This window comes from Struthio camelus, chromosome W (genome assembly GCF_040807025.1).
Source record: "Struthio camelus isolate bStrCam1 chromosome W, bStrCam1.hap1, whole genome shotgun sequence".
NCBI classification, from domain to species: Eukaryota; Metazoa; Chordata; class Aves; order Struthioniformes; family Struthionidae; genus Struthio; species Struthio camelus.
In genome coordinates, this window is record NC_090981.1 from 60,407,972 (window position 1) to 60,428,687 (window position 20,716).

Genomic DNA, 20,716 nt, shown 5'->3' on the forward strand with positions numbered 1-20,716 from the left:
CTGGTGCTGCTCACTAGGAACAACTGGCATTGCCCATGAGATCTTTACGTCCCAATCTGTCCCTCAGAAATGCTCTGCAAATTCTCACAGTGGTTTAGTTCTGCTTCCCCTAACTGCTGCCCTGCCATAGGTACACACATCCCTGCTGTTAGGTCCCTCCAGAGTGCTGCATGACTACTCCCAGCCCTGCAGATTGCTTGACTTATTCCTTGTCCAAATGATTTCCTTCTATTTCAAGCCCCAGGAAAACCAGCCCTGTTTTCCACCCCAAGCTTAATTCTCTGCTCCCTGAATCATATAACCCACCTCCTAGCATGGGCTTCCTGTAACCCCTCACAAGCTAGTCAGATCCTGGTAACCCTTCATGGATCATCCATCTCTCTGCTCTGGCAGCCAGAGCCCCTCTTACCCAATATTTGCATTGCAGATAGCATCAGGAGTCTTCCCTAAATACGTCCTGTCCTTCTATTTCACTCCAGGGGAAAGGCTTATGTCTCCCAAATGCACAGTTTATCTCATTAGTTAAAGATATTGCATCTCACCACAAACCTTATTCTGTTTGTCTTTGGCTAGGCTGGCTGTGAAGCACTAGCACTGACCCCTTGTGCATCTATAAACCAACATAGGTCACTGAGGGACGAGTCATGCCATTTGGATAATGCTCTGAGCTAAGGGGAAATAGTGTAAGGGATAAGAAAGAGGAGAAAAGGTCACGGCTCTGACTCCATTGAGCTCCAGAAGCCCTTGCTTGCCATATCAAAAGTTCAGAGCAGTTTGGTCACCAAACAAAATTAGAGCAGCCCACGGGCTGCTCCAGTATGCTGGGGAAGCGCCTTGGGATGAGCTGTGACGAACTCAGTCAGACTTCCTGCAAGGATCAGCAGTCTGAGGAGATGACCTTGTGCAAAAAAGCCTGAGTGCTGCAATCTACTTGCTTTGCTCTCTGTCTCCGTTTGTCCACCATCCCACTGCTGCTGTGCAGCCTACATGATAAGCAGCCACAACAGTCCAAAACACAGCGGGTCAGCAGGGCAAAAACCAAAACTGGACCACTGGCTACTCACTTGCTGGGAAAAAAAGTCTCAGTCTAGAGCTGGGTGGTGGTGGGGCAGTGAAGTCCGAGTCCTCTCGGCATCCTGAGCTGGAGTCTCCTCCCCCAGATCATAGGGAGGAATGCTCCTTCCCCACTAACCCTCACCCTTTTTGCTGTGCACTGCCAAGGTTTAATCCCACCTTCTTCAGAGACCTCTCTGACTGGCCCCTGCCCTGGTATGGTACTATAAGCCTTTCTTTGCCCTTGTCCCCACTCTTCTGGCCTCTTCCCAGCTGACTCAGCTCCCACAGCCCGAGAAGTGCTCCCAAACTGTCCCTCATGGCTACGCCATGCCCTGGGGGAACATGGACTGCAATGGGATTCCTCCGTGACGTCCATCTCTGTCCTCTTGCCTCATGTCTCCTTGTCGTCCTCTCATGTTGGCTTCATCATTTCTCAAGTCTCTGCTTACAGACTCTGACTGCTTCAGAGCTCCCTCCCTTGCTGTCCCTCTCCTCTGTCACACTTTGCACTTCTGTTAATACCTGTCCCTCAGGGACACCAATGACCTTTTTAAAAATAATGCCAGACTCATGACGACACCTTTCGCATCCCTGCTAATCTCCACTCCTCAGCCTTGCAAACCGAGGCACAGAGACAGGACAATTAATATTTTTCAGCTTGGAGGCATCCTGAGGCATCCTGAGGCATCTGGACAAAAGGAAGTGGCCTGCTCTGCTCCTTGCTTCTGATGGCCATCGCCAGCAAAGGTGAGATTTCAACAGACACCCATCGAGAGAGAAGCTGGCAACCAACGTGTTCTTTCTGCCAGGTCTCATGTGGGATGTGGTCAGCTTTTCCTGCCTTTGCTACACTGCTCTTTCATCTCAGTTCCTGCTGCAGTTCAGAACTGCTGCTGGAATTTTTTAAAATTTGTCTATTGTCTTCTGGCACCCAGGAGATGAGGAGAAAGAGGAGAAGAGGGAGGTTTTCTAGCCTAGCTCATGTGCTCATATTCTTGATAGCTTTCTGTACTAGCAGGGGTATTTCAGCTGATTTCCATTGTTTAAGCCTCTTTACCTGACTGTGAGAAAGACTTCCTGCCCATGCTCTGCTTGAGAGATGCTTGCATGGACTTTTCAGATCTGGAACTAAACACCATGGCTTGGCCCTTCAACACAGCTCAGACTGAGACACCAAAGAAAGGATCCTCAGATCCAAGGGGGAAATCTGGATTTGTCTATGATCTAGGTCTGAGGCCTTAATGAATCCTTCCTTGCTCTTTTGTAAGTTACTTTTTCTTATGCTGCTGGCAGGCCTTCAATAGGCCCTGAGCAAAACCAGGACCACAGGGCTTGTGTGCCTGGTGCTCTGCAGCTACAGGCCAAAAGCCACCACAAGCAGGCAAATGTAGATCCTGTTATGTATTTGGGCTGAGAGCTGGAGCTCCTTGGAGGCAAGAAGCCTGCAAGCAGTGGAGATCAGAGCTTGGGCGTGATGGGGACAAAACTGGGCACAAATACGGAGCCAGCCATGTCCCAATTCATCTCACCAGTGGAAATGCTGGACTCAACCCGCTCACGTGGCCGGAGAGCTGGCAGCCCCCTGGGCTTGGCACCCTGAAGGCTGCCATCCCTCCGGCTCCTGGTCAGGCACACACCAAGTCACCTGCCCCTGGGCACCGGCACAGGACCTTACCTGAGGTTGGTGTCATGGGAGCGGCCGCCAGGCCATTCATGTTCAGAGCTGCCATCTGCTGCATCTGGGCTGCGGCAAAGGCTGCCATAGGGTTCAGATAGCCACCTTGCGCCACTGACGCCATGATTGCGGCTTGCTGCTGCATCAGCTGGAACAAAGAGAGCAGGGAAAAAATATCACGCAGTCACCGGCAAGGCAGCCCAGGGAACCGGGACATGGACCATGGGCTGTCCACCCCTTTTTAGATGTCACTCGACCACATCTGCGGTGCCCCAGCTTCAGCTTTCTTTCTTGCCATGAGAGCAGGGCCAAGGCCCTGATTTATTCTCATCTGTAGGTGGCAAATAATATCAGATTTTTCTATGCTGCTGGGAGGCCTCTCATGAGCCTTCAGCAAAACCAGGACCAAACCTCCCAGAGTCCAACCTAACCCAGCCATAGCACCTGTCTCCGGCACAACCAGGCAGAGGAACTCCCCGAGAGCTAAATAAGAGAAGAGAGCGCCTCCGTTCAACAGGATTAATACTGTGTGGTGGGAAAAATCCCTTAGTTTTGACCTGGGATGATTTTCTTAATCTTGATTTTTTTCCAGAAAGTCATTAAAGTGCTGCCTTTCTTAGGGCACCTGCAAAGGGCAGAGTCAGGGAATCAGGGTCCTATTTTCAGGCATTTTGGGGTAAGGATTTTTGGAGCAGAAAGGTGGTAAATTGTTTTGTATACTGGAAATGCTTCTTACATTAAAATCAGACTTTGCCATCATTATTTTGCACTCTGAGCCTAGCACAAAAACAGTGCACTTGATGTGTACAGTATGGCTGCAATGAGCTTGTTAAATGTTCCTGGTGTGAAGGATAACTTGGATTAGGCTAGTTCTTGTCTCCCTTCCCTGGATGTGTGCAAAGAGCTAGATAAGGTGCATCAGAGGTCCTGCAGGTCCATACCTGACCACCAACAGTGACCAGTGGTGGAGGCTTAGAAAAAGCATGTACGAAACAGGAAGAGCAAAAAGAAACTCACTCTGTTCTTCCCCCAGCCCCTGGTGAATCGTGACTTAAAGGTAATGGCAGAGAAGGAAACAATGATTTCTTACAGTGATTTTAAACGTGACTCATGGCTTTGCTCTCTCCAGAATAGCAAGTGTCTTTATTTTGCTGCTCTCTGTGATTTCACTGTCTCTCCCATCAGCAAATCAGCATCTGATGCTGCTGTTTAAGCACATGGGACATACTGCTCACCATTAAGCAGGCTCTAGAGTCCTGATGAGGAATAGTTTCTTCCCTACTGCTCAGTTTAGTATTGAAATATTAGCCAAATTAGCCATTCATAAACACATAAACAGATACACTAAAAAAAAAAAATCCCTGAAATCACTACTCTCATTCAACAGCTGACAATTTCCTCATTAACACCTATGAACAGAAAAAAGTAAAGTGTGCTCTGCCACTGACCTGCTATAAAACCTTGGGCAACTTGTATAAACCTGCCTTGGTTTCCCCAGGAACAAAATAGGGCAGAGGATACCTGCCTCCTCACATACAGGTGCCTTCAGATCTGCAGATGAAAAGTGCTGCACACGAGTTGAGTAGTGCTATTTTCTGTAACCTAATGCAGATCGGTGGCAAGGTGGTGGCTTACCCCTTGATTGTTAGTCGCCCTTTTTTATTATACCCTACATAAGACACTTTTACGTGTAATTAGTGATATCCTGTTCTTTGTAACTACTGATGGAGTGATTAGACAATCTTTGCTATTATAGCACAATGCTGATTCCCCTTTAAGGAGTACATTTGTTTCGAGGCATCACTGGCGTTTACTCTCCAGATGAGGCACTGAGCAGTTGATTTTATTAAGTATGCCAGTGAAGTGAATGAGGGAGAGGGAATTTGGCCATCTTTAACACAGGACTGACTCCAGTGCTCTGTGTTTCCTGACCCATATCTCATTTCCTGTGCTGGATATTTCACTTCGGAACAGCTAAGGATATAACTGGCTCCGTGGCTAATTGTGCAAATGCTAGCTGAGATCCAGTACCTATTAGGATCTGTTTAGTACTGCTGATCCTGGTCTCGCTTTTGATGACTTTTCTCTGTGTTGCTCCAAAGTTGACCAGAGCTGCATGTACAAGCCCACCCCCAAAACACAGAGCGATGTACAGCTGCTTACGTGTGTGTTGTGGTCAGCTCTCCCAGCAGAGAGAGCTACAGCCTACTCCTTGTATCAGAGACTTTCCTTACAGCTTCTAGGTCAGACAATGGATTATGATATTGGCTTTCACATTCAGTGAACTAAATACAAACAGGATTTTGTCTGAGCTGATCACACTGGTCCCCTATTATTGTTGATGTGATAACAGGCAGTGGAGTCTAGACCAAGATTCATGTTTCCTGCCCTGTACCAAGTTGTCTTTGGGCAGCTATTGACTGTATGCGGAGCCTAAGGTGATCACTTCAGCTGCAGATACAGAGTCAAATGAAATTATTCCCACACCTTGCTTAACCTTGGGCAGATATTTTTGGACTTTGGTTCCCAACCATTCGAAAGAAAAGTATTAATCCTTTTTTGGCTTGCATTTCACCTGTGCTGCAAGAGAAAAAGGCCCAAGATGGGCTCTATCTATAACCCTGACTGAGATAATGTGTTGCCACTAGTAGTACAAATGATTGTACTTCTCCAAAGACAATCTCCATTTTGCACTCAACAGAGCTAAGTAATCACTTGTGACATTATTTATGGCTTATGCAACTTCTTTTCCTGCCTGTGAATGTCTCTAAGCTGTTCAGAGTTAACTCCAAAGTGGAAGGTGCTCCTCCTGGTTTGCTAAGTAACCTGAATGTGTGGCTTCTTGCATATTCAGACAGCTTACAAGTTATCACTGGAAGAACCCTGTTTGGAGAATATGCCTTGGCTACATACAGGCCATTTCTTGCAGCATAATGTCATTCATGCATTTTCGTCATACATCTTCTGGGAGAAAGAAGAAGGTATTTTCGGTCTCATAAAAAGAACAAGACTACTCCTAACCTGCCGATTACTGCATCTAAAGCCTAGTGGGCTTCAGGGAAACATTTGTTCAAAAATAGCCATAATCCCATAGAGACTGAATTAGGAGTTTGAGGAGCAAAGGGGTTGAATTTAACTTAGGGTTAAAAAAGCTAAGGTAGTAAAACCAAGGTAGTAATTAAGCCCCTAACCTATGATTTGGGAAGCTAGGTTCACTTGCTTCTGCTACAGGAGGCATCCTGCAGGGAGCGGCCCCCTCGTTTCTGTCATGCTCACCACTCTGAGGATACCTGCGCTGCTCTGGAGGGCTGTAAATCCTCCTGCCATGGAGAAATAGCAATTCTGGGCCCTGCACTTCATGACCTAGCGGACATGCACTGTGCTACAGCCCTCGGAGCCGCCTCGAGGGGTAAATCTGTGCCTGCTCTGGAGCTGGAAGAAGTGTAGCATCCCATATGTGAATACGGCTGTGTACCATGGCTAACGGGTTCTGCTTTCTTGGCTACAGCGGGGACCCCAAGTGCATCCAGAGACGATAGCCCTTGTCAACACTCCTGTAACCCTTCTGCTGTTCCATTTCTCATTCCTGCCTTGGACACAGCAGCCTTTCTCTCTCTGGTTTGAGGGGTAAATGCGCCAATGGTCTGCACAGTGCCCAGAGGTAAGGGTTAAGGGGGAAGGGGAGGAAGGGCCTTCTCAGCCCAGTGACTGAAGGTCACAGCACGGCTGAGTACAACCACATTGTGGGGGTGGGAGAAGAGGAACTTGGTCACCTTGAAAGAAGCTAACACAATAGACCTACCTCTTTTCCCCCAGCATGGCCCTGGGAAGATTTACGAAAGGACAAGAAGGGTCACCGATCTCCCTTATAAAGCCTCTGGGGCATTCCCAAGCGAGCTCAAATAAAAGTCACCCTACTCCTTCCCAAGCTCCCCTTGAAGACAAATGCCCCCTCCACTCTCCTTTCATTTTGAAAGAGGCCCAGTGTATGATACTAGTTAATAAAGCTGTAGAAAGTGAGGCAGTGACCCCACCAGAGGCAAATCAATAGCAGCAGGACCCCTGGGTATTGTGTACTTTAAAATATGCCATTTGAAATGCAGATTTTCCCTGCCTGGGCTGGGGCCACAGAGCACTAATCAGAAAGGCAGCAGCCTTATTATCTCACACTGTTCCAAGGGGATGGAGAGGAGCTTTTCCCTTCCTCAGCTAAAAGGATGTATTTCCTTTTGCTTCTGTTACTTCCTTGGCATGATCTTTGCCTCATCATTTAGACTTTTTTCACACTCAGTCTTACAGATTAATTCCTTCCTTCCTCCAACCTGGCCATTATTATTGCTCAAGTATGTACCATCTGCAGAGACCAGGAGATGCTACCAAGTCGGGCAGTGCCCATGCACAGCACCTCTAGGGCTATGAACCTGCAATCCCCATCCCAGGGCTTAGAAACTGATGGGCAGCTGGATCATCTTCCACTAAGAAGGTGATCCAAAGCATGGGAAAAGGGTGGTGGGTGGTGGCTGGTCAACAGAGAAGGGTGCAGGATTCATCTCATCCACCTTCTGCTGCCTCAAATTGAAGTGGCTAAATTTCAGCCGGTCTGTAGGTCCCATCTGTCATTAATGGATAGAGAGGCACCTCCATGAGGTTATTTGTCTTATCGCAGCATGGGAGATTAAGATGTATAGGAGACAAAAGCTGGGAAGGATGCAGTCTTGCAGCACAGCTACCCCAAAGCAAGAGTTTAACGAGGCTAATGACTGCAGATCCCTCCCAGCACCTTGCCACCACTTTTGTACTAGGAACGATGCGTGCCTGATACCGCCGAGACCTAGCTCTGGAACCGGCAAAGCGTTACCCATGCAGTGCAGAAACGTATCGCTGACTTCCAGTTTTCCTCCCCAAATTGGCTCCCTGCATGACTGCTGCCAGAACAATGAGGGTTTGAGGACACATGGCCAGAGATGGGGTGAGCAAGGGGGTAGCTGCCTCTGGCATCAGGGAGCTGCTGGGTACCAGTGCCATGCAACTGCATGCAGCAAATGGAAATACTACCCCATTTCTAGATGTATGGAGCAATGAAGTGACTTATTCAAGGCCAAGAACTCTTGCTAGAAATAGGACAAGGATGCTGCAGTCAATCTTCTCCAGCATCCCAAAGAAATACATGTGAAACCAAAGAAGGGGAAGAAGAGGGAAGGATTATTTTTGATGGGCTCTCTTGAAATAGCACGATCATTGCCCTTGGTGGAAGCTTACTCTGAATGATCTGTTGACCTTCGCATTTTTTCCAGTGTTATTTTCTGTCACTGTCTCTGAACAGCCTGACGTTTTGTTTGATTTTTCATGTTCATTCAGTAATAATGATAAAAGTAATAACTGCATCCTACGCTTCCCACCTCTAATGTTCTCTACAAACACTTTACTAATTAATCCTCATGATACGCCTGTGACAGAACGAGGTAAGTAACATAATCAATCAGGCAGTGAGAGGACTAATATTTGGTAAAATCATAGAACTGACACATTCATGTATGTTTTACCTAACTGGCCTTTCCAAAATAAAAACAAACAAAAAACTTAAGCCTTCAAACAAACAGAAGATATTCTGAAAAAAATCAGAAGGGTCCTTTAGACTTTTTAAAAATATCTTCTTGGAAATTGAAATTTCTACTTTGAAAATATAATTTAAATTGAATTAAGATTTAAAAAACCCTAATAAATGTGTAGCACATGGGTTCACGTGCCTTAGTATCTTTCTGATACACAGTGGTTTGGATTTCCAATTTTCTGAAAAATTTGAAAAAAACTCAAAACCTAAAAAAAATCTGTGTGCTCTCATTTTTTTCTGAATCAGAGAGGTGACAATCAAAAATACGGTATTTGCACTGCTACAAAGTACTGTGGCTTCAAAATAGCTTCCTATTCTGCAAGGAATCAGAAAAAACTCATCTGAGTAACTGGTGTTACAGTAACTGGTACCAAATATGCTGTCTCTTTTTGCTCATTTAAATATAACAACAATTATATGTATAAGATAGCCTGTGTAAAGTAAAATTACCCTGAATTCATAGGGCTGGCTGATTTTTTAAAAATATCTTTCCAAAATATTTTCACAGTACTAGTTGAATAAATATTGGAAGAAGTGATTCTTCCCTTCAGTGCTATCTCAGACCATTTAAAAGAAATATCCTTTCATCTCCACAGGAGCTGGGGCAGGGAGGCAGAAGGGGGAGCTCGGCTTTTGTGGTCAACAGTGTAGAGTCGCTGCAGCCCTGACACCCCAAGGTGACCACTTCTGATGACTACTGAGATCCATGCAGTGCTAGATGTACCCAGATTATTGCAATTACTGTCTGCAGTTCAGGAGCTGCAGCAATTTGCACTCTTTCAGTGCTAGGGAAGCCGGGATTTACTGAAGGAGAAGGACTTGCTTGAGGCTGGAGAGCAAATGTTACAGTTGCCCATGCTGCCCTGTCCCCATCTGTCTGTTCTTACTCACTAAATCTATGCCTGTCCCCTGCTGCAGGAATGCAGTCAGTCCCATGGCTGGAATTTGGCCAGGAAACTGTGGCTAACACTCCCACCCCATTTTTTATGCAAACTTGATTTATGGCTTTGATCTTATTTTAAATAATTTAAAAATTAAATAATTTATACAGTATCTGTCACTTTCCAAGGCTCCTTCCTTTGTTCTTGCTTTGCTCTTCTGCATTTTTCCATCTTCCCAACCCTTTCTGTCCTGCGCACATTTTCTTCTCTGCATTGTGGGCATCAGCGGCACGAGACAGCTACTAAGTACATGCCACTTCCTTAAGAAAAGAAAAGAACCGAAGGAACTTTCGCCACCACGGCTGTTTTTGGGCTAGGACTCTACTACCACCATTCATACTCTGGTTTGAGTTTTTTTGCTCATGATTTCAGACTCGGCCACCTCAATCCTTATCAGGGTCAAACAAGCCGCTTTGCCACTGAGCATCAGCCTCTTTCTCCACAGGCTAGGTTCAAACCTCTGGCTCAAGCTGCCCTTAACTTAGTCTGTGGAAACAGCTACCGATACCCAGTTGATGTGGATTCACAGCAACCTGACCACAAAATTGGCTGGTGCCCTATACATGTGTGAACTAAAATAAATAATTTCCCCATAAAAGGAGACGCTAAATGAGTGTGGGAAAATATTATTGAACACAAATAAACAAACAGATTGAAACAGAAGAGTACAGAGGCCTCTGTAATGAGCTTTGTGGAGCCATGGGAGTTGCGTTGCCTTGGGTTTTGTACAAAAGAAGCGAGGATGGTCTGATGTGACTTTCTGTATCACCGAACCAGCACATACGGTCAATGCCAAGCATTTTCTTGTTTGTTTGCAGGTGGCACATGAGGAGGGAAGGCAAAAACCGGGTGCGGAGGAGAAAACACTTTGCTTCCTGATATTTTTGCTTCCGCTGCCATATGGTTACTTAACCTGAGGACTAGCCGCTTAGCCTCTGCTAGGCCATCGCTGCTGTCAAGGTTAAGGTTGGTTAAACTGAGGTAGTGAGCAGCAGCGGTGAGTGAACCGTGGCCTGGCCATTTGTTGAGCTGCAGAGGAAGCAATTTACAGGCGAGCTAGGACCCAGATCAGTCCTGATAGCAACACTAACGACTGCCAGTCAAACACTGATGGACTGAGACGCTCCTAGTCTCTCTCCAGTGGTGCTGCTTTCATATGGCTGAAGAGACTTGAGTGGTGAATCCACAGCTGCCCTCTGATCTCTTAAGCGGCTGCACTATGTGGGTTTCTGATGCACTGGCCACCTTGATGCATGAAAACCTCTTTGTGGGGAGCTAGTCCAGACCCAGTGATGTGCACATGAGCGGGGATTGGGCATGCACCCACTGCCTGGGGGGCTGTGGCAGCCTCCTCTGTGGGGACAGGCCGCTAGAAACTCATGATTAACCAGCTCTCATGGGACTGCTGGAGATTCTTCTGCGGAGACATCAGTCAAGCTTGGACTGCAATGGGAGAGCTGGGAGGACAACTGATGAACACAGACCGGAGAGCCCAACATTTCATGCTAGTTCTGGCCTCACTACTAAGCACTGACATAGTTCTTAAATTTGTGTTGCCATCAGGCCCACGTGTGAAACACCAAGGAGAGACAGCACAAGAGACAACCATGTCCCTAAGGAGACTGGAAAATAACAGTCATCATCTTCATTTGTAGGGGGGGAAATGAGGCCGGGGTCAAATGATTCACCTAAGGTGACATGAGTTGCTGGTGGCAGTGGCCTCAGCTATCATCGCTATCCTGCTCTTGCATTTTCACTGTTTCACCTTCCCTCCTCTCGACTTGCCTTAGCTCTTAAACGTCAACTGCAAGTTCGGGCTGAATAAAACTGCCCCTCCCATTCCTACTCCCTCTATCAATCTCTCCATCTCCTGCTGGCATTTATGAGGTGCCAATCACCCTGGTATCTAAGAGCTGGCAATCCGAGGTGGATTAATCGGGACGGAGGGAACATTACACAGTCTCTGCGTTCCCCTCCTTTCCTTTTGTGTGAGACTCTGAGATGAAGCAGATAGGGAGAGACACAGATAGTGAGGCTGATTGAGAGACAGGATCTGAGCACACTCTGGGTGTACAGGCGCCACACAGAAATGTGATCCCATCATTTAGACAGCTCTGAAGTCCCCAGGGTAATTGGTGTCACTAGCTTGTCATATCCAGTGGGTCAAGATCTAAAACTTATTATTTCCTCCTTATTAGCATATTTACCAGAAAAAAAAGAGGATGGGTCCAATTCTGCTTTCACAGAAATCAATAGGAAAAATATTCACTGCATTCAAGTGGAGCAGAAGCAGACCCAAGAACTGTTCTTACTCTTTCTTCAGAGATAAATACTCACTCAAGCATCTACCATCAAGATGTCCAGTATTATGTGGGGAGAAATTGATGAAGGAAACTTTTGTGGTTAAAAGGAAAAGGTTAGAGTTCATTCTCTTTTATACCAGTATAAACCTAGGCTGACTCCTTTATCTTGGCAATTAGAATAATTACTCTAGATTAAAAATAACGTAGCTGAGAGGAGTTTTTGGTCCAGAGCATTAGGACAGCCGGCACCTTTACCACCTCAACAGCTGTCTAATAATAATGCTACAGCCATATCTTCTGCCTGGCAACCTCCGCAGATGTTCACCTCTAGCTGCTCATGGGTTATCCTCCTGTTTATTCCCCTGGTACATGGGGGCACAGATGTTGCAGTCCTCTGCCAGGCCACTGGCCATTGATGTGAGCTCGGTTATGCCTCTTTTCCCCTTGCTGATGCTGCAGCCTTCCCTAGTCAGAAGGGCAGTAAAACATGGCCAAGCTGGGGAGGAAACAGTTCTTCTGTCGTGTGAGGAGGGGAGCAGGGGAACAAGGAAGAGGCAGAGGAGGGCTTCTCTCTCATTAACTGGGAATAAAAATGAGCAGGGCAAAATGGAAGGAAAAATGGAATTTGTCTGATGGGGCTGGAAGAAAAAAAGTCCAGAACAGCACTAGAGAGTACAGCTAGGAGGAGAGGGGCAACTTCTGGAGCTCCTGCAGTGCATCCCTGGAACTCCACAAGGCCTGTGCAAGCAGCTGGCTGGATTGTACCAGCGACTTAGTTATGCAGATGACTTTTGGTGAAGGAGAGACATTTCTCAGCCCCAACTTTAAAAAAAAGAACACGTGGCTGGGATGAAGAGTGCCAACATAGGAGAAGGAAATAGGGAAGAAAGCAGGGCCTTGCAGACAAAGTGCTAGAGGGGGTATAGATGTGCTGGAGTGTGATTCCTGACTAAGTCCTGTATTACCTAAGGCAAGTCATTCCATCTCTCTCTGATTCAGGCAGGAAGGAGTATTTATATGCTTGGTATATGCACATGCTAGAGGCACCCATTTCAGGGCTATGTCAGGAGCTTAGCTCCCTATACATTCACAGGTTGTCCAGGGGTCCAGGTTAGGTGTGTAAGGTGTATATCTAGGGATAGACATTGTAACACTGCCTTATTTCACTGATGCGTTTTCCCAGTGTGCTTAAATCGTACAGTTTTGGGAAGCCAGGGCTGTGTGTATGCGTATTTCTGCCTGTCCATTTTAATATCATCTAGCATGCCTTAATGAACCTAAAAGTGCTCGTGTTATTGACTGCCATTTTATTCTGTGACCACTCCAAAAGCACCCAAAATCATGCCTGGGAAAGTTTGGGCCTGGCCAAATAGAGCAGGGAGCCATCACCCCTATTCAGCTCAACCTGTGTGGCCTGGTCGCAAAGGAGGGCCAGAAGCTGGGCACCTGCACAAGGGCTGGATGGCGCTGATACAGAACAGAGAACTAGGGTGATGTGAATTCAGAGACTATGTTTCCCAAATCCTCATAGGCTAGTAGTGTCTGGATTTGACAGCAACGGCTTAAATCCTATGAGAAGTGTCCTGCATGGATACACACTCAGTCATGGTTTGGCTACTACTAGAAACAGCTATTGCACCTCCAGCTATTGTTTGACAGATGCCTCAACCTACACCAGAAAGCATGGCTCAGTTTGCTCCTACCGTGGAACTAACTTAAAGAAGGAATCGCTGGTTCCTCCTCCGTTTTTGTCAGTTCTTCTTCTGCTCAGGTGTGCTTTTGTGTTCTAGGTGCTAACCCTGTCCCCACGAACATGCAAAGAACGTGTGTCTATACTTACTGCCTGTGCATAGGCGCCATACGCTCCAAACTGGATGGCCATGGGGTTGAACATGCCCATCTGTCCTGCCATTTGCTGCATGCGTCTCATTGTACGCTCCTTGTCTGTATCTGCAAACTTCACCACCAGGCTCGAAGAGGCTCCCTGCAGAACAAGAAATAAAAGGAGAGATACAAGGGATTAGCCACGTACCTATTCACTCATGCAACTCACACACCTGACACAGATTTGCTAGTCTAGGATCCAGCTGACACTGCTTTTCCTAGGCAAATTCTCAGGCTTTTTGAATGGACGTTTACAAGAGGCTGAGAGCATCAGGAAGGAAGAATACGATTTCTCAGGTTGAATGAATAGGGCCAGAAGCCTAATTCTTAATTTTCTCCGAAATTCAAACTTCCAGGCTATCATTAATATTCTCTCTGCAAAAGAAGTCACCTCATCCTTTCAACCTCCAAGCCCAGAGGACAAAGATCTAGACTCAGTGCATCAACGAGTATAAGCTTTTGCTGGATGTATGTGGAACGATTTATGAACTGATTTATTTTCACGGAATGTGTTCGCTCTGTGCATGCCAGATCCTCTGTGCTGGTTCACCCTTTCACACAGCAGTGGAAAGTTATCCTCTTGTATCTTGTTACTCTCACATCCAGTGCAATAGCACTGCCCAGCCTTGGAAATAGAATTCAGTAGGCTGTGCAGGGCATATGTTTCATCACCAATTAGTGTCTTCATAGAACAGTCAAATTAGGGGAGCCAAAGCAGAACCTTTTGGACTTGAGTTTTCTCTCTACAAGTATTAGGAAATAAAGAAGCTACTGCAAAAGATCCCACATTTAATGCTACAGTTTCCAGGCAAGTTCTACAATGTTGGGGTTCTGTCTCCAGTCAACACTGGTGCAGATCTACAGATGATCATCAGAGCTGGCTGCATAAGTCTGTGAAAAATATAGAGGTTTTAGGAAAGAGAGAAATCCCTCTTCTCCCCAAAACGAGATGAAAGGTCAGAAACTGCAATTCTGAAATTTCTGATAGGAGCCAAAGACTGAAAGAAATAGATCTGCTTAGGAAGGCAATGATATTTTTCTGGCTGGCTCCAAGGATTTCCTAACTTCATGGGTTGTTTGATTCCCTACAGCATGTTGTCCCCAGGGGATGAGGGGCGCACAGGGAAGGGGGATGAGGCAGCAGCCCCGCCAGCAGGGAGACAGTTGCCTGGGGAGCTGGGCTGCCACTGAGTCTGGGGAGATGGGCAGGTGAACTGTCAGGAGACTGACAAAGAGTAGCTGAAATCATCACGTTCCCACAGTACGCTTCCCTTTTGACATACGGGTATTCACTGATGGAAAAACAGTCAGCTGGGAAATCGCCAACTCAGCCTCTCGTGGTGGCAATAGAGGAACACTAATTCTGTGCCAGAGGAGCTGGGTTGTTGTGGGGCCCTCATTTTTCCAGCAGAGGTGGGATTGTCTGGGATTGCACAGGGGGAGTATAATTAACTTGCTTACACACACACCTATGTACCTATAACAGGAAAAAAAACAGTCTCAGTGAAAGCAGAGTTGCTCTGCTACAAGTTCGGAATAATGTAGTAAACCATAACAATACACATACATATATATAAGTACAAGCTATGCATATTCAATAACTTCTCCAAATCCTCAGTTATGAATAAAGAGTTGAGGAATTAACTTGCTAAGAAAACAATCTAAGGCCATACAATGAGCGATGTTCCCTGGATTAGCAGCATGTTCTGGGAGGAGGTGATTTTCATTGGCAAGGAATCTTTCTTTTTGACCTGTTACTCTCTCTCTAATAAATCTATAACCCACTTGAACAATGTGGTGAAGAACAAGGGGCTGAAACAAATGACTTAGAAAAACAAAGGGAGGGAGAGATGAATGCCTCATTCAAGGGTGGAGAGCAGTCTCCAGAAGTTATTATGAGAGCAAAATAGAAAGCAGGGGGGGTAAAAGGAAAAAAAAAATCAACCAAAATTCCCCTGAATTTCTGCTTAAGGCTAGTCAACTTTTCATTTTTTTTTAATCACATGATGTAGTTATTGATCCTTCCCCAAATCACACTCTTAATTGCAGCTCATCGACAAATGAATATTTTAATGCATACATTTCCTGCTAATTATCACCTGGACCAGTCCTTAATTAGATTTCAACATTCATTTAATTAACCCTGATCCAAGAGACTGTTTGGTAACCTGGATCTAATGATTTAAACCTATTTGCAGCGGTATTGGAGGGAGGCACTGGTCCACAGCAAATTAGGTGGTTCAGAGCTGCTGTTGTAATCTGCAGAATGGATGCTGCAGTGTAGTGGGCAGAATGCAGCCTGGAGGATTGTGAAGCTGAATAAGGTGAATGAGTGCTCATCTCAGCAAGTGGGTTTTGAAGATGTGACCTGCACTGGTTAGCAGGACAGGGAAGTGTAAATAAGCTGATGTCTTCTTTCTACCCCTATCTGCCCTGAAAGTCTTGGGGTCAGAGATCTGCCTCAGGAACTGGCTGATGCCATGCATTTTGGAAAATCAAGCTATTATTGTAAACGGCATCATGAAAACATGGGTAGCCTCCATGTGAAGTTCTTGCCCTTGGAGTGTTCTTCCCGCCTGATGTGAGTCGTAGTGACTGCGCAGCAGCTGTTTGACCCAATGGGATCTCAGACTGCCTCTTCTGAGATGTTTTTCTGGGTTGCCTGTCACAGCAGGACTTTGGGGCTCTTTGAACATCACTTCATATACACAGGGCAGAAAGACCACTGGCAAATAGAAGCAAGTTAGAGCATGCACAACAAAGAAGAGGAGAAAAGGGAGTTTTTTTTTTTTTTTTTTTTTAGAGTGCTTTGCAAAGAGATGTGTGTGTAAGCAGTTAATAGATGTGTAGCCAATAGAGGTGCTGCATCTTTCCTGAATATGAAGACTAACCTTGGGATGGATATTCTCTGGAAATGGTTCCTTGCATCTAGTCCTTTCACATGGCCTGAAGCAAATCAGGCAGCAAAATCTGCCAGATCACTCCATTCAGAAGCCTTAGCAGAGGAGCCAAACAATGCTGTATATCTACATTTACCACGAGATTATTCTGTGCTCCAATGGCTCCCACTAATCCACTGGATGACATTAGAAAGACCATGGAATGGGCCAGATTTTCAATGGGATACAAATCCCAGAGCTCTTCATCTAAACTATTTATTGCTTTCTCCAAGCAGTTAAATCACGACGTAAATCAGCCTTTGTCTGCTGACAAAGGCAATAGGCCTGATCCGCACAGTCATTTATTAGCAATACACAAGCTCCCCCTTGTTCTCTCTGGCTATTGGGCCAGACCTCATATTACCCCAACCCCTAAGAGGGTTACAATGGTTAAGTCTTCAGTATTTGAAATGTACTTTGAGATCTGTGTGTAAATTCTGCATTTCACTATGGGAAAGACCTGTTTTTTTTCCCACCTTGCAGATCCACAGTTAAAAGAGACTGTTATGAAACTAAGCATTCCTACTAGTGCTTCTACAATAGGCTGCTTGGAATTGGCATTTATCTCCTTTCCCTCCTTTTTCAAGTGCTTTGATATGTCCTGATGAAAAGAATAATATAAGGGCTAAATATTATTATGCTTTCTCCATTCTCTCTTGGGCCAGCAGGTCTACTTAATATGACTGTCTTGCTTTCTGTCCCCCTCCCGTGCATGGTAATGAATTGCTCCTCTTAGTCAGCAGAGTCAGATGTTCTCTAGGCTGGTGAGGTGAGGAAAAAGATGGAGGAAAAATCACCCCGCACCACATTCACTTTGTAATCCCTAATCAGAGTCCTCTGTGGGAAAAAACTAATTTCCCAGCCTGTCTTGACATGTGAAATTAAGTCATTCTTGAAAACGGAGCTTGACAGGGCGCTTGTGAAATTTCATATTCAACTAAAAATAAAATATCCATCCATTGATATTTCATTTAAAGGCAAAGGAAAACAAATCTTTTGCCTGGTTGTTGGGATTGTTTTCCATTAGTTACAGCCTTCTCAATGGAGTGTATACACAAATTAGAGCATAAGCTTTAGAGAAGACCAAATAATACTGCAGAGCATTAGGGAAACCTGCTACTCCCTAGAACAATATTCAAAGGAAAAGACTTGTGAATTGTTTCCTTGAAGAATATATGCCTAAATTTTCTTATCCTGTCAGCCCCATAAGTCACTTCTCACTCAGTAGGTTACCTAGCTCTACAAATGCTTAGACATCTTTTTCTTGAAAATCTGGTGAGTTTGGGCCTAATTCACCATAGTTCTTAAGTTCATGTTTAACTTCAAACTTAATGAATGTTCCATTGGAGGCAAGCATATATTTAAGTACCTTCTTGCAAGGGGGGACGGTCTCTCTCCTACGGGTGGACTCCTATCTGCTGGTTAGCTGAAGTGGAGCCAGTTAAAAGTTCTGGGCCAAAACTACTTTAAAAATGCTTGTTAAATTTGCAAATGCTTGCTCCAGTGACCAAGGCTCTTGATGTAATGTAAAAGGTAGACCCGCTCTGAATGAGGGGTTGGGCCAAATGATCTCCTGAGATCCCTTACAACCTAAATTATCCTATCATTTAAAGAGTAGAGGAAATTTGAATGTGCAGATCCCACTAAGGACCTTTCAAAATACCAGCCCTGCACACCAGCTGAGACACCTAAATGAACAGGCGCCACGGAATACTTCCCATTTGGGAATCAGACTACCTGCCTCAGTGTCACCAGGTGAAGAGGGTTGCTCTTGTTTGAAATTGTGGCCTTGGCACCCTCTTTGCAAGTGAAAAGCAGAGCCAAGTGGATGCTGATCTTCAACAAGCCATGCAGGGTGGTATTTCTGCACAAGAATCCTTGCTATTAGGCGCTGAAAGCTAAAGGGGGATTTCTTTGTTTTCAGCTCCATCAGATCTGGGCACCTTATACGACACCTCCCAAGTTTGAAAGCAGAACCAGATTTTGTTAGAAAAGCCTGTGTAGCTTTTCTGAGAAGAGGGCTGCTGAATTACCCTGTGGGGGCTTGACCCTAACCTAGGATTTTAAACAAATGAAAAATAAGCTACTATCCAATTAAAACTGTAGAGCAGAGGGAATTTTAGCTAGGTAGGAATGTAATTACCCATACTGGAAGATGGCCAGAAGACCAAGACTAACATTCCTCCCCTCTTGTGAAATATGTTATGTTTTTCTGTGCTCAGGGCTTCAACTTCACGTCTCATCTGAAAGATGAGTAGGACAGCAGTCACAAGGAACGATTGTAGCTGTACAGTCCTGAGAGCTGGCTTAGACACACTTGAGACGAGAGTGACAGAGACAGAGCAGGGAAAGGAGGCATTCATCCAGGGCTGGAGTGACAGACCCTTTGATAATCTTCTCCCTCGGTAGAGGAGATTCTTCATGCAATGTGTAAGTAGAGAGAGCTGCTGCAGGTACTTCCCTTCACAGGTCTCCAGAGCTGTAATTTATTTGGAGTGGAAGCTTGATTTAGGTTTTACTTGCCCATACACTACTTAGCAGGTGTCTCTCTCAGCTAAAGTTATTGCTTTCCTCAGGGCAACAGAATCATTGACTCCAGGTGACACTGTACCCAATTCTCATTAAAAAGAACTCGATATATAGCCCAGGTATTAGTATCCCCCTCAAATCAAAGCCAGATATCCAAACAACCTAAACTTCAAAGCCAAGTTCCTCTAGCAAGTCTGCATTTTTTAGCTCAGTCTATGGGTGATAAAAGTCCTTGCAGAATCATTCACTTTCCTTAATGCATTATAAAGTGGTAAGTATTGTTATTTCAGTAGATTGAAAGCTCTTTTCCACTGTTCAAAAACATGAAAGCAATAACTAATACTTTTTTTTCCAAGAAAAGCTTAAAATCCAGAATTTAAAAGAAAATTTTGTAAGTTTCCCTCTCTCACTAAGAGTTACAGATTCTGAAGGACAACATATATTCATTTCTGGTTTCATTAAAAACACAGTTTCCTTGAAAATTTGCAACAAAAATGCGAATGGTTATAATCTTTAAAAATTGTTATTACTGTTGAGAAAGTGTTTAGAAGCTGCAGAGAACAGAGCTTGGTGATGGCTAGTATCTGCGTGATCACAGCTCAGAAGAGATAGTACCTCTCCTCTGATCTAAAGAAGCAAGGCTGAAAATAAGAGAAGTGGAATAACCCCAGGGCCATAAAGTGAATTGTCTATTGTCACAGCAGGGCAGCATCACAACCAGGTATGTAGCTGCTGATGCTTCAGGACTCTGCTCACATGAACTCTGCTGTTCTTTGGCAGCTCAGGATGAGATGAAAAGCCTAAGATGATTTGGAAAGAAATTGAAGTCGGGGAAGGGCTGGAAAACTGGGGAGATACATTTCAAGCGTGCATGTGGCGTTGTCAGAAGAACGTTGCGATGTCACTGAGTTCCAAACACTGGGCATCCCAGATCACTGTCATGCCATATCACTTTGGATTATCACAGCTTAAAGGATGCTGTGCCTGACTGAGAGAGTAAGTACTTGCATTTTCGCAGCATATTTAAAGTGAAGATGAATCATTAATTTGAATCATTAATTAAAACTGAATCATTAATTAAACATGACACTCCTCTTACGGGAAGGTATTGGCCCTGCTTTTAGGATGGTGACAAAGAAGCATGGAGTGCTGGTGGTCACCTGAAGCTATGAGATGAGCTGGTGTAAAGTCAGAGTAGCTCTGCTGGCTTCAGTGGAACAAGAAGTTGATTTATGCTGAAGAATGTAGTCTCATTGGCTTCCACTTTAGTGAGACTGAAACGCATCCTTGCTGGTGGCTGAGATTTGGCAGCCACTGTTCCCTGTGAGTATCACACAGACCTTTAGGACAGGAAATGAAGCGGGTTCCCCTACCTGATTGTACTTGCCAGGAATAAACAGAGGCAAAGTCACTGGTGTCTGATGGGATGCTTCACAATCGTGAATTTGTGTGTACTTTTGATTCATGATCTCATCTGAAGTTATTGTTTCAATCCAAACACATCTCTGCCCTATAAAAATTAATTTTGATATTTGAATAACCTGTTGGGGTAATATCTACTGAATCATTTAACACTAGTTGTGTTTTGGAAAGGGGTGGCAGTCTGGCCATTACTAAGGTGTTTCTGCCTCACTTACAAGAATCTGTTACCATTCTAGATTACATGCCTGAGCAGGGCTGGGAAGGACTAAAGCAAGTAGAAAACTTATTTTAACAAGTAGAAGCATCCAAAGTGATTTAATGTTGATCCACAGCCCACTTAAATCAAAGCAATAGTC

The 20,716-nt window shown here is 45.1% G+C and overlaps 1 protein-coding gene across 10 annotated transcripts in view; it reads right to left on the reverse strand.

Annotated features, from left to right (window-relative positions):
* Positions 1 to 20,716, reverse strand: part of LOC104138512 (CUGBP Elav-like family member 4) — a 721,557-nt gene that overhangs the window by 75,419 nt on the left and 625,422 nt on the right. For all 10 annotated transcript variants that reach the window (XR_011137468.1, XM_009666153.2, XM_068925637.1 and 7 more), the window contains exons 6-7: positions 13,427 to 13,570; positions 2,732 to 2,879 (exon numbers count right to left, since the gene is read on the reverse strand). Coding sequence is in view for 9 of the 10 variants with exons in the window: in XM_009666153.2 (XP_009664448.1) it covers positions 2,732 to 2,879; positions 13,427 to 13,570 (292 nt within the window). In the remaining variant the exon portion in view is untranslated. The remainder of the gene's footprint in view (positions 1 to 2,731; positions 2,880 to 13,426; positions 13,571 to 20,716) is intronic.